The following is a 14,245-nucleotide window of genomic DNA, read 5'->3' on the forward strand; positions in this document are numbered from 1 at the left end:
CTCACTTGAGACTTTCTTCTCAGGTGAGTCTAGTTTGGGTCAAGTTGACAGTTTAAGCTAACCAGAGTGTTCCAGTGAATTTGGAAATGGTAATGTCATATTGCAAAGTCAAAAGGCTGAACACTCCTGGGTGGATGGGCAGGTGGGTAGTGACTAGGAAGAGGCTTCTAAAATGGCTCCATGTCTTTAAAACTGTGGGCCTTGGGAAGCTATATAAACCCTCTAGATCTTAGTTTCCTCTCTCAAGACAGAAAGTAATAAGGATTCCTCTCTCAAAGGGTCACTGTGAGGATTAAAGGATAGAATTTTCACAAACCTCTTAGAACTCCATCCAGTATGAAGCTGACTTTAATAAATGCTAAGAATCTGCATTGGACTAGTGAGTACATGACATGTTCTTACAAAGAAAACCTTGGATCTCTAAACCATCAAGAAGCAAGATGGTTTTCAGAGCCAACTCTTCAGAGTTAGTAGCACACTGCCAGCATCCATACCTAGACAGAAGTGCCACACCCGTAAGTGGTGGGGCATTTGAGAACCTACCCACTGGGGACATGGTAGGGTTCCAGGTAGATTCGTGGTCTGAATGGGCAGAATGAGTGGAATGAATGAGACAGAATGAGGGGACAGATGGACAACATGAAAAGGCTCCAAGGGAGGGACACTGTCTGCTCAGTGGTTCTCACTTGGATGTGATTTACTAGCCAAAGGCTGCTTGACAATCTCCAGGGTCAGTTTTGGTCACCTTAACTGAGAGGTGCTGCTGGTATCCAGTGCTAAGAGACCAAGGGGGTATGTATGGCATTTTGTAAGGCATAAGATGGCCAAGGCATAAGAACAGACCAGCTTACGTGGTGTGTGTGTGTGTGTGTGTGTGTGTGTGTGTGTGTGTGTGTGTGTGTGTGTGTTAGAGACAGAGAGAGAATTTCTGTCTTTGTAAAGCAGTTAGGACACACCAACATGCATGTTGGGGTTAAGTCTGCCTCAGACTTGGCTCAACTAAGGACCTCTTTGTGTGCTTCACAAGCTCTTTGCATCAAGGCTCCACAGAAGCTCATCTGTGAGAAAGAGCATTCCCCCAGGAGTTAACTTGAAATTCCCAGTGGGAGCCACATCTCAGAAAGCTTGCAAGCGTTGCTTGGCTTCAGTATAAGGAAGCCACAATATTTGAATTTCAAATTGTTCAGGGCCTTTTGGGTTGAGAAAGCAGGAAATTGCCTATTAAAAGATAATTTGCCCATTGAGTGTTTTCCACACAGGGTAGTTTAATAAGAAAAGGATTTCAATTTCGTGAACATTCTCTTTAGCACTTTGGAGTTTTCAATGAAGCCAGCAGGAAAATGACAATTGATCGTCTGTTGGCCTCCCTTGCCTACCACAGCCAGGAAATGTGTTGTGGGAGAAATTTTAATCTGCAGATTAGAAAATTTAAATAACCAATGTGGAAATTCATTTGGCAAAACTTATATTATAAACCAGGAAGCTCCTCACTCTGACCAGCAACTGAAGTTCCTAAGACACCCTTTTCAATCTCTCTCTTTCTCTGCCTCTCTCTCTCTCTCTCTCTGTCTCTGTCTGTCTGTCTGTCTCTCTCTCTCTCTCTCTCTCTCTGTGTGTGTGTCTTTCTCTCTGTCTCTCTGTCTCTGTCTGTCTGTCTGTCTTCTCTTCTCTCTCTTCTTGTGTGTGTGTGTGTGTGTGTGTGTGTGTGTGTGTGTGTGTTCACCTGCGTATAAGTTCTGGGATGCACCTGCCATGGTGCACATAGAGAGGTCGGGGTACAATCCCAGGTGCAGAGACCAAGCTACCTGTCCCATGAACTCCCAATGACTCTCCTGCCTCTTTCACCCATCCCTTCAGAGGAGAATGCTAGGCTCATACATTCATAGCCCACTGCATGTTTTACATGGTTAACTCAGGGCATCAGGTTTCCAGAGCAAACTCTCTAATCACTCAACCATCTTCCCAGCCACAGTTCAGCACAAAGCCCTGCACTGCGTCCCTTCCCCCAGCATGGGGCATTTCTCTCTTCCTACCCTGTTCCTTCCTACCTTCTAGAAGTCCTCTGCCTCAACCCACCTCTCTGTCCTCAATGTTACCCACTCTAGCGAATTTTTTTTACTGGTTCTATCTTTTTAAACTTTCTTGGTGTTTTAATACTTATTTAGATCTCACATCTATCCTTGGATGGCTTGTGACAAGTGTATTTTTCTTCTTACTGTCAGTAAAATTCCAGTATGGACTATTTCCACCCACCAGGCACTTCCTACAGTCCCCTTTTCCAGTCTTTCTTACTCCCACCTTCAGTATCCAGAGGCAAATGCTGTTTGGATTTTTATCACTATAATTTGATTTTCCTGAGTCTGGCATTTCACAGGAATGGAAGTCTGTCTGATGAGGCCTGCTCTTTGGGTGTTCACACCTGCAGGATGCAGATGCACTGCTGTGTGTCTCACAAGTTCTGTCCTTTACTTTTAAGTGCCTTTGTAGCATCTGGGGACCACTGTAAATAAAATAATTGTAAACACTCTTGTATGGAACTTTCTAAATCATGCTTATCTTGCTCTAGAGGAGACACATTCACAGAAGAGAAGCTGCTGGCTGTGCAGTTGCACTGCTTTGATGCCACTGATTCTGCCACCTGGCTGACCTTCAGCTCCTCAGAGAGAATGTGAGCCTACCTGAGACTCCACAATCTTCCTACCCTCTACATATGTCATCTCTTCCCCTTCTTCAGGTTCTGACATGGTTGTCACACAGCAGTGAATACTTTGCTCATCTCCATAGGATCTACCTGGGCCTTCTAGCTGGGAGTTTTTGTGATATCCTGTTAGCAGGGCCTGATATGACCTGTTTATGTATCTGTATTAATTTTAGCCTCCTATATCACCATGTCCACTTGGTTGTTAGTAATTATAGCTGACTTGGTTAGCTGTAGGCACCAGCTTCATACATGCTGAGCACACTGCTCTGTTAGTGCCTGTTAGATGAATGATGAGCTGAAGGATAGGAAGCCTTGGTGACTGACAAGTCTTTTGAAATGCTTATGCCTTGTCATGGTCCCCTAGAAACCACTGAAATTAGGTATGGCAAGAAGAGGTCAGAGAAATTGAGCACCAGAGCCCCTCAATCAGATTCAAGAGAGAATCTTGCTTATTTAGTTGTTTTTTTAACACCATACTTCCATGAAATGTATCGTAAGAGAACAAAGTCCTTTAAAAAATAAGTTTTGAAAAATCACTAATCTAGTCCTGAGATCTCAAATTTAAATATCCCCCAGGTGCCTGGAATGCACCATGAAGCCACCACTTCATCTGGTGTTCTTATACTGAACAAATTCAAACAGACTTCATGTCCACAATGAAGTACTGCTCCTTGCACACTGCACTCACTCCACACAGTGCTCATCTGCCTTCTCTGGTGGTTTAGCTGCAGAGCAGTGTGTATTACAAAGGAAGGTGAAGCAAAAGTAGTTGGGCAAATAGGTCATACGTGGGAACTGACTTTCATTATCAATGGCAGGGTTACAATGAGGACAGGACTGTGCCCCTTGATCTAGAAGGCTTCACTTCCATTTTAGCCACTTGCTGTCATATGGACAGTGTGAGTTTTCAGTGTAAACCAGAACACTGATTGTGTGTGTGTGTGTGTGAGAGAGAGAGAGAGAGAGAGAGAGAGAGAGAGAGAGAGAGAGAGAGAGAGAGATCGAGAGAGAGAGAGGAGAGAGGGAGGAGAGAGGAGGGGAGGGGAGAGAGAGAGAGGGGTACCTTTAAGTCATGAATAGTCTATGGAATCACATACACGTTATAGTAGTTTGTATGAGAACATAATTAATTGAAGGAACTTAAATAGTAATTTTTTTATTAGCCTCAATACCCACACCAGATCAACAGATGCAAGGAACAGAAAACTTGCTAAGGCTTTGCATAAGCCCAGTGGTTAGTGTGTTTGTGTGAGGTTTGCCTTCATTCAAAGATTGTAGTATATTGATTGTTCTCTGACATACAATCTTCTCTCTCTCATCTGTAGCCCATCTTTCTCCGTGCTATTCGATCAATTAGAACAAAAGATGTGCTGAGTGTTGAAGATAGTGCCACACACTGGGGAACTTATTAAAGTTTAATAAAGGAGAGTCAATCTATGGAGGGATTTGCCATGTGAGGAGAGAGCGGTAACCCATACTTGAAGTATATATGCACTGTGCTGGCTCTGAGAGGTGTGTACTCACCTGTCCTATAGACTTCCACTACTGTGGAAGTTGCTCAGACAGAGGCTAGCCAACTTTACAAAGGTTCAATGATTCAGTATTTTCAACTTTCCTAAACTAAGATGTAGCTCTTTGGATAGCAAGGAAGAAATAAGAACTCACAAGATGTTCATCAGTGAACAGCAAAATAAGAGAATCCTTTTTCATATTTAAATTTGCTAATGAAAAGAATTCTCTAGGGGATAGGGAACATTTTTTCTGGGAAGTACCCTTCCATAGGAGCTACTAACTAACATCAAAAGAACCATGGTTGATTCAAGGTTGGGGCAGAAATAGGAAAGACTGACCTTGAACATTTTCTTATTCCAGAAAGCAAAAAATGGTGTGCATGCAAACACACACACTATGATGGGAGCATGCCAAATCAATAATAAAGTTGCAAATGTCAATAATATAGTGTTGGGTTATACTCCAAAATGTCAATAACTGTAAATCCATACTGGTATAATAAATCACCAGATAAGAGAGAGAATAGATGAATCTCCCAAGCAGAATTTCAAATAATTTATGGAGATACTGCCTTTAATGAGGTAGACATAACTCCTAAATGGACATTACCTAAATGGAGGCAGCACAGACAAAGAGTGCAATAGAGAAGAGGGTGAAGTAGAGTACTTTTGTGGTGTAGATGCTTGGTAAGCGCTGCTTCGGCAGGTAATGTAGGCAAGCCATGTTGACAGTGGGTGCCCTTGATAGGGTACTATGAAACCTACATTTGATCTCTGTGTCCTCCTCCCCAAAACCATAGACCCTGGTTAGTTGTGAGCCAAATATCCAAAAGTGTAACAGAAGAACAATACATACAATACTTGGCCAATACTACTCAGAACTGTTAAGGACATCAAAAACAAGGAAGATCTGAGAAATCACCTCAGTTGAGACTTGCCTCGGAAGAGTGAGTATAGGATCCAGAGTTTACCAACACCTGGTCTAAATGAACCACTTTTACTCTTCTTCTTCACTCTGGGGAAGGAGCAGTTGAGTAACAGTGGAGTCATACTAGGAATGATGAATCCTACTGTGATGAACACAAAGGTCCGGGTCCTTTCTGTTTAGCAGAAGAGAGTTTCAGTTCCCCTTACTTGGAAACATTCAAGGATTCTCTAGTAGCCCCATCACCCCTTGTGGTGGTGGTGGTGGTGGTGGTGAAATACTTTTAGGAAGTCTCAGGAGATTTCCTTAAAGGTCCCACTGACCAACACCAAAGCCATGTGTTCAGCTCGAAAAGCAAAGGGCACTGAGAAAGATGGCGCTTGGCATTGTGAGTTCTCTGATGCATTAGGAAGGGGGGGGGATCAAGAAATGGCTGGGGTGGAGGCAGCCTACAATACAGAGTGGTTATGAATAGCTACTTAAAACTTTCCAATTAGTTAGCATACATTTTTCTGTGCTGCAGTCCTTCACATCTGTCCCTGTTAATAAACTATAAAATCTATCATGATTAAAAATTCTAATTCACTGCAATTGTGCCTAAAATTATTTTAAAGCTTGCTGTAGAACTTCATTTGAGGAAAGGATCTAACCAGACCCCCAGTTCTGGTGGGGAAGATAACCAGACTAAATAAATTATAAATAAATTATGATTTATATACATAGCCTCATGGAATTAAACAGAAGCTACTAATGTAGAATGACTATTTGACAAAGATAAAGGTTGATAATCTGAGGACAGGAATTCTAAGCTTCCTTGTGCTAAGTGGAGACTGTAGGTGTATCAAGAAACAAGCACCCAATTGCCAAGGACCTTGCAGAGCAACTTACTGGTGTGGTGTCACTTCCATTTCACTGCAAGAAAGGCAAGCTTAGACAATCCCCCTACCCCAGTGGGCTGGAGACACTGCTGCACCATTTGTAGACTAGAGCTACGACTGTCCACACAGCATTGTGGGAGCATATGAATAGAACAAGGTTGATTTGACTCCATGAAGTCAGAAGCCATCAAAAGCTCCTGCAGCCCCAACCAGTTTGTCTGGCTTATCAAATGCTGACTTCACGAGTGGTACAGAGTGACAAATTCAGTATGGCCCTGGATGACTTGAGACCTTAGAGAATATGCCCCCTACTGTAGCACTGTGAGCATATCAGAACACACTGTGGGCCGTAAGCACATCAAAAAGTATGTATTAACCTACTTTGTGATAATAGCCACATCTAAAAATAAGAGCAAGAGCAACCATAGTAACAACAGACATGCTGAATGCTTCACATACACTGGAGGTGGGAACACAATATACATGCAATCTGCTTGATCATTATCAAAATCTCTTTTCCAAATTGTGCTTAAGTACCACACAGTTACTTGCCCAAAGCCATTTTCAAGTAAATGATTAAAGTTTTAATTTGCTCTACTCTAAATACATTGCCACAGATCAGAGTTCATCTTCTCTTCAGTATGTTCTTAGATGGGTAATTATATATGTATTTGCTTACTAAACAAAGATCTGGTATAAAGTAAGCCAGACTTGGAAGCGAGAACTCTTTCCAGTGGCTTTTGCTGTTCATATCTGCCCAACTAGTGCTCAGTGAAGTAAGTATCCGTCATGGTTGGGAGATGGGTCAGTGGGCAAAAGCACTTACTGTTTAAGCATGGGAACCTGAGTTTGGATCCCCAGCAACGAGGTAAGAGCAAGGTATGGCCTCATTTTCCTGCAAGGCCAGTGCTGCAAGAGGGGCTAACAGGAGGATCCCTGGGGCTTGCTGACTGGCCAGCCTGTCCAAACACTGGTGAGCTCCAGAACTTGTCTCAAGAGAAAAAGGTGGAGGGTGAAAGAGCAGGACACCTGATACCTTTCTGTGGCCTCCACATGCACAGGCACACACCCGCATACAACATACAGACAGACAGGGAGAGGAAAGAGACAGACAGCCACAGAGGGACAGAGACAGAGAGACACAGATGTTTTAAAAATCAGAGAGGATGGAAATGACCTGAGAGGACATGCAGCCCTATGGACACTGCCCTGGAGCACCCTGGAGAAATCAAGAGAAATGGAGTTGTATTAAAGCCAGCTCTGTCAAGTCCTCTCCTTCCATCCAGGGGTCTTTATCTAAAACTACTCTGCAGTATGTTCCCAGAAGTTATGTAACTGAGAGTTAATATTTTATTCTTACTTTATTTCCAAACACTTAGAATGTTAGCACATTGCACTGTGTTGTTTAATAATGAGTGTAGGTGTGCTGCTAAGTTATTTGTCAGATCAGGGACAGATGTTCTGAGGGTGGAGAGGGATGGAGAAGCACCTGAAATTACTTTTTCCTTAATGCCCACCCTCGCACCTGATTTCCAGATGTCTTTTGACCTTACCAAATGGTTCCATGTCAAGTTAAAGATGCATTTTTCCCCTGAAAATGATAGTGGGACTTCAATGCAGGGATTGGAGAAGGGTGAAAATGGGTGCAGAGAGACACTGAACTGCCTTCATGTTTCTAAGGGTGAGGAGCCATTCTCTGGGCAATTCTATTCCACCTACAAAGGAGAGCGGCAGGGAAGATATTTCTTGAGGTACCTGCCCATTATGAATGGACAGATCCTTGGATCTCAGGCCCCTCAACATTGACACAACCTGCATTTCATGTAGATTCATTCAATGTAGATTCATGGCTTTAGACAAGAATTTCTCTGATTCTTGTCCCACTCTTCATGTTGACAAACAGCACCCACCACCAGGAAGTAATAAAGATTCACAGAATGCAGAGAACAGCCCTAGCAGCCATAGAGATGCTGTGTTAGTCATAAAACAAAATATCTGAGTGAGCTAGTTTTAGAAAGAAAGACAGGCCTATTTAGTTTAATTTGAGAGGCTCAAATTCTAAGATCAGGTAGCCTTCTGTGAAGGAATCATGGTGGATAGTGTCTTAATACTGGGAGTCTTGGTGTCATAAAGGAAGCCAGAAAGACACTCAGGATTTGAACTGTCTTATAATGGGTTTTCATGAGAACTACCTTAGTCCTTTTCAAAGGCAGCTCCAAAACTTAAAGACTTCAACCCAGGCCTCCACCCTCTTAACGGTCCCATGTCAATTCTTGGAGATCATATCTTTAACACGCAAACTTCTTAGAGATACATTCAAACCATATCCAAGCTGTCTCTCAGGCTTCTTAAATGTCAAACAGTTGGATGGGTTGACAGCCAATATCATATCTGAAACATTTTAGGTTAATTTTTAAAGAATGAGACAAGTAGGTCCTCGCCCTGCTAACGTTTATTCAATATTCTTTGAAATTAGCAAGAATCATAAGAAGCACATATCAATCAAATACAGCCACAAAAATGTCTTGGGTATAAATAAAGGTGCACTATGAGAAACACTACAGAAGGGCCCAGCACCTCTTACATGTCACTACCTCTTAGCAAGAAACACCTGCAATGTAATTTAATCCACTACAATTAAAAAGAAAAACACTTGATTTTTAAAAGAAAAAAAATGGTTGAAACTGATCAGTATTTGCCTCCCTAGGCCCTTCCCTTGTTTGTGTTTACAAGGTCAAGTTCAAGGATTGTTACAAAAATGACTAAAACTTGAAAGAACATTATTTCCTCGGAATTCAACAAAACGGTACAGAAAATAAGTTACTTACCCATGCACAGAATAAGGCAGAGGCTAATTTCATTCGGGTTAGGAATAATAAATTTAACTAGTTTTCTTTTTCACAAAACAGACATCTCAGACGGCACATCATAGTAAGTAACGATTATATACTGGATTATGCATCATACTCTACTTATTTTCCTAACTCTACTCAGAAAGCCGGCACTCACACATCACAAGAAACTCTTCCTATGTAAGACTTACTCTGTAACAACCACAGAAGTCCATCTGGGTTTCATGGTAGGGTCTACTGTCAAAAGAGCCCATACTTGTTGAAGCAGACAGTGTTGAGAGCTGAAGGTACATTAAAACATGGTCTATGGATTTCACAAATTCTGGTTTTTTAAAATACTTTTTTCAAACTAAAAGCTGCAGAACCTTAGTTCTTCGGTAGTCTACTGAAAACTCATGAGCAGCTAACATTTTAAATTTCTTAAGCTTTTTAATTTCTTAAAAATATTTAAATGATCTTAGTATCTCATCTTTTTTGAAAAATAATCCCAAAAAAAAGAAGATTACAAATCTTTTGTTTTAATCAGTGTAACCAAGGGCTTGTCATCGGGGCTGTAATCCTCGTAGGCAATAGGAGTCACGTCGTACATCGCAGGCCGAGATTTCTTCCCAAACCTGAAATCACAGAGAGGATTCTGGTTACATGGGTATTGGACTCCAAGTTCTATTAAAGGTGAATGTTAAGAATAATTTCCATCAAGTACCTGCTGCATACACATGAGGACCTAAGCTTGGTCTTCCTGTGCCCACGGAAAACCTGGGGCAGTGGTGCTGGTGTAACCCAGTACTGGAGGCAAGGAGGGGAAAAGATGGATCCCAGGTCTTACTGACCACCCAGCCTAGCCAGTTGGTGAGCTGAGGTGAGCTCTAGGTTCAGTGAAAGACCCTGGCTCAAAAATTAATAGGGCAGGACAGCCAAGAAAGTAGCTGCACATGGGACTTCTGGCCTACACATAACACATACCACTCACACATATACACACATACCTACATACAACATACACATGCATAAACTACATACAACACACACACACACACACACATACTCACATGCCTATGTGTAGCACATATACACTCATACAAGCATATATGTAGAGTCACATACCTACATATATATGTATATATTACACACAAAAAATAACATTCAAGAATCTAATGGAACTATAAAAACACTCTTAAGTATATTCTTTAGCATGTATAAAAACTTAAGGCATCCTGATATTAACACTGACTGGAAATAAACATTAGTCTTTAGTTCAGGAGACAAAAACGGATTAATGTTAAAGCATCCAAGTTAAATCAGGCAGGACAGTGCCACACCAGATTTAAGAAAACATATCAATTTCTCTTTTTCTTTAAGACCCATAAATATCTGGAAAGACAGTTTTGTTTTATATCCACTCTCATGACTAGCATACACAATGGCAATGGTCTCTGAGTAGCACTCAGCCTCTCTCCTGGGGTCTTGGAGGGAATAAACTGTAAAGGCTCTGAGGTCATCTGAAATGCCAACCCCAAAAACACAGCAGAAAGCAATCACCTAAAACACTGAGGTGTTTGTCCACAAATGCTGCCGGGGCTTGCCATCAAATCCTACTCTTCAGTTCTCTCAGCCCCCAGGAGCATTCTTTTTCTCTGAGTACCAAGCTATTGTCCCAACAGATTTATGCATATCAACGTCTCCTCAGCAGCAGGACTGATGCCCAGAAGCCAGAGGAGTCAAAACTCCAAGAGCAAGACTTTCTGCCAAACCAGTCTTTGGAGAGTTATTAAATTATTAAATTATTAAAACCTGGCCAGTTCAACTTCTAGGTGGTCTCTTCCCACTCGAGAGCTCACTTTCCCCAAGGCCTCTGGAGTGAAACAGTTTAAAGTCTTCCATGGGAACCTACCATTGTTTCTTCTCCTATATGGCTTTAAAAAAATAAATTATTTTACTTCCAACAGGACTCATTAAAAAGAGATTTCAAAAACAACCACCTAAATTTTGAGAAGTTTAAGATGGGTCCTGAAAGAGTCAGAGGGGCCGATCTACCACGGCTCCCTCCCTCCATCCTCTCCTCTATTTCTTTACTACCTTTTGAATGTTGGCTTTCTCACATACAAAGGTAAAAAGTAGGAGCAAGTGGGGAATGAGAAAGAGAGCACTCTTCAAGTAAGATTTGGGAGTTGGAAGATGGATGGGTTTGAGACAAGATCTTGCTCTTGTAGCCTAGGCTGGTCTGAGATTTATTATACAATTCTGGCTGGCCTCAAACTCATAGTGAGCTGTTGTTTGTTTCTGTTATTTTGGGGGGGGCCTGCCACCCAGCTCCCAAATAAATCACACACACAGGCTTATTCTTAATTATGAATGCCTACCCTTAGCTTGGCTTATTTCTTTCCAGCTTTCCTTAACTTATCCCATCTACCTTTTGCCTCTGGGCTTTTCTCTTTCTCTTACTTACGTAATCTTACTCTTACTCTATGGCTTGCTGTGTAGCTGGGTGGCTGGCCCCTGGAGTCCTCCTCCTTCTCTGTCTACTTCTTTTTCTCCTACCAAATTTCTCCTTCTATATATGCTCTCTGCCTGCCAACCCTGACTATCCTTTCTCTTGCCTCACTATTGGCCACTCAGTTCTTTATTAGACCATCAGGTGTTTTAGACAGGCACAGTAACACAGCTTCACAGAGTTAAACAAATGCAACATAAACAAAAGTAACACACCTTAAAATCATATTCTACAACCATAATCCTCCTGCTTCAGCCCTCAAGTCCTGGGATTCCAGGTGTAGTTGCCACCATGCCTGGAATGATCTTTGATTTTTAAACTTTCATCAGTTGCTTTCCAATGAACTCAAGACTGACTGGCCTTCAGGAGCACAAAGGGGGCACCACGCAAAACTCAGGGCCAGAGTTAATGCATTCTGCCAACACCGACCCACAGTGACCATTACAATATTAAAAAGGCCCTAAGTAGAACTGTTTCTGGATTGCAAGGCCTTACTGAACACCCACAAACTGTGCCAACACTGATGTGGGTTCGGACCTCAGCGTATAGCCTTTAATCTACCTGGATAAGGCCCATGCCATCCTAGGATAGGAAAAGTGGCCACACTGTAACAATTGCTAAATTCTATACTTTTTCCCAAGTGAAAGCAGAGGAGGCTACTCTGTGGTAGAAAATTTTGACAAATTATTTTTCATAAACTAGCTAGATGCATTTGTAATAACAGTGATGATTTAGAAGAAAAGCTAACAACTCAGAACTTCCCCTGCCTAGCCCCAGTGGCCCTGGGATGCTTTCCTATAGGAACACTGAGAATAAATCATATTCATTAGCTGATTAATCAATTCTTTGGCAATGGAAACAACTGAACAGATTCAATGCACCGCTTAAAGCCACTTGTTACGTGGTTTCCATTTGAAAAAGAATTTGTCTTCTTAAAATCTGGAAAACTAAATGTCTCCATTTTGTGCCATGTTTTAACAAGCAGTAATTCAAATGACTGAGAACTTCAGTGTCACCATGGAGCTGAAGACAAATAAGAAAAGTTTGAGAAAGAGTGTTGTAGGAGCCCTGAGCATGACAGCAAAAGGCTAGGCCCACTCTCTTGCACACGCGCAGAGGATGACTGAACAGGGCTTCCTGCCTTGTGTCCAGACTTACTTGGTTATGTGGCACAATGCCAATGAAGTTATCTGCCTGGGTCAGAAAGTGTCAAGCTGGTGACAAAAGTTGGTGGAGGTCAGACTAACACTCCTAAGACAAGAAGAGTGGACCATTGGGAGCTGCTATCCCTGTACTTCAATTCCCTAATTAGTGTAAACTGTTTCCTTGAATGAGCTACAAAGTTAAAATTGAAGTGCAGGGTCTACCATATGGAAGCGAAAACAGTGTGTCTGTTACAGACACTAAGGTTTGTAAGCACCCATAAGCTGAGACAAGACTTTCCTTGACTCTCCTACACCTCTCAAGGTGGTGAATGAATGTCTATTAATAGTCATGCTGAAATGCTAGCTGCCTTTCATATCTCCTTTGCTCCCCAGTACTGGTCTTGTGTTCTCTAAATCCTGGCCACTCCAGAGGTTCTCAAGAGAGGTGCCCCACCCTTTCACTTCTCTGTACTGCATTTTCACCTACAAAGTTCACACTCAAGAACCACACAATTTACCAAAACACACCAACAAAAGGGATATATATATATATATATATATATATATATATATATATATATATAGTGTTTTAAGTAAGTTTTCAATTTTGTATTAGACTACATTTATAGCTCTCCTGAGCCTTATACAGCCAATGGGCTATGGGTGGCCCACCCTAGTTGATCTCAGTACAAATACTATCAATGTCACATCAGTATCTTAAACATACTTGGTAATAAGTCCTGTGCATCTAACTCATTCTCTGAAGGAACAAAAGATACTACTGCCAGTCATAAATAAGGCAGAAAAAAAAAAAAAAACACATTCTCCTAGCTCAATGTCCCCTAAAAGCAGTCAAAACAACACCATAAAGAATGTCAGGTGGATCTGATCATAAGCAAGGCCTGAATCTGAAAGTTTGTTCTTTGAGGACAAGAGAATGTCTTTGTGTTCTCCTTTTCCTGCTTTCTGTGGGTAAACACTTGGTGCCCAGGCACCAAGAGGTAACCTCACTGTCCAGATGTGGTGAGCCATGTGTCTGCCCCTGCTGATAGTAACAATCGCTCTGCTACCTGACATAGGCAAAGCAGCTGTGGGACAGGTGGCCTCTGGGACAAAGGAGAGGAAACGCCTTCTCAATCCAGCTGATAGCTGACATCAGAGACACCAGATGTTTTCTTGGTCCCTCATGAACATCTCAGGTGACCCATTTGGAATGTATCTTGTGTGGCCACTGGGCTGTGGTCATTCCAACTCAGTATCACTTCCAGGCTAGCATCCAGGAAACAGCCTGTGAAATGGGCATTTGCTACAGTCCATGTTTGGAAACTAGAAAAAGGGAACATCAAAAGGACTAAGTTTGGCCAAGCTCTTCCTAGAGTTTCCAGGAACAGAGAACAAAGGCCAATTTGCCAGAGGTCTGGCTACAGCCTCTTTGGGACAGGCTGCATGCAGATCAGGTTGTAAGCTGCAGAGCCCTTCAGGCAAGAACTTATCCTGAATTCTAGATTCCTGGAAAGGTGTGGCCTTCCTGTGTACTGTTTCCTCTGTACTTACTAAAGGACACTGGAGGTCGATGCCTAGCATTATGCACTTCGAATTTTGATAAAGATGGGCAACAAATAGGAATCAGGTGTGTGAATGCTATCATGTCCCTTCTTGCCTGCCTGAGTATTCAGTTATCTTCCCAGAGAGCTGTATAAGCATTACGCTCCACAGCATCCCTCTCAAATGATCTGGGCCTG

At 42.1% G+C, this 14,245-nt stretch overlaps 1 protein-coding gene across 1 annotated transcript in view; it reads right to left on the minus strand.

Moving 5' to 3' along the window:
* Nucleotides 1–8,449: 8,449 nt before the first annotated feature.
* Nucleotides 8,450–14,245, minus strand: part of LOC119088881 (delta and Notch-like epidermal growth factor-related receptor) — a 35,566-nt gene continuing 29,770 nt past the window's right edge. The window contains exon 4 of the mRNA XM_037210034.1: nt 8,450–9,481. Coding sequence (XP_037065929.1) covers nt 9,370–9,481 — 112 coding nt within the window. The 3' untranslated portion in view covers nt 8,450–9,369. The remainder of the gene's footprint in view (nt 9,482–14,245) is intronic.

This window comes from Peromyscus leucopus, chromosome 13, assembly GCF_004664715.2.
Source record: "Peromyscus leucopus breed LL Stock chromosome 13, UCI_PerLeu_2.1, whole genome shotgun sequence".
Taxonomy (NCBI): domain Eukaryota; kingdom Metazoa; phylum Chordata; class Mammalia; order Rodentia; family Cricetidae; genus Peromyscus; species Peromyscus leucopus.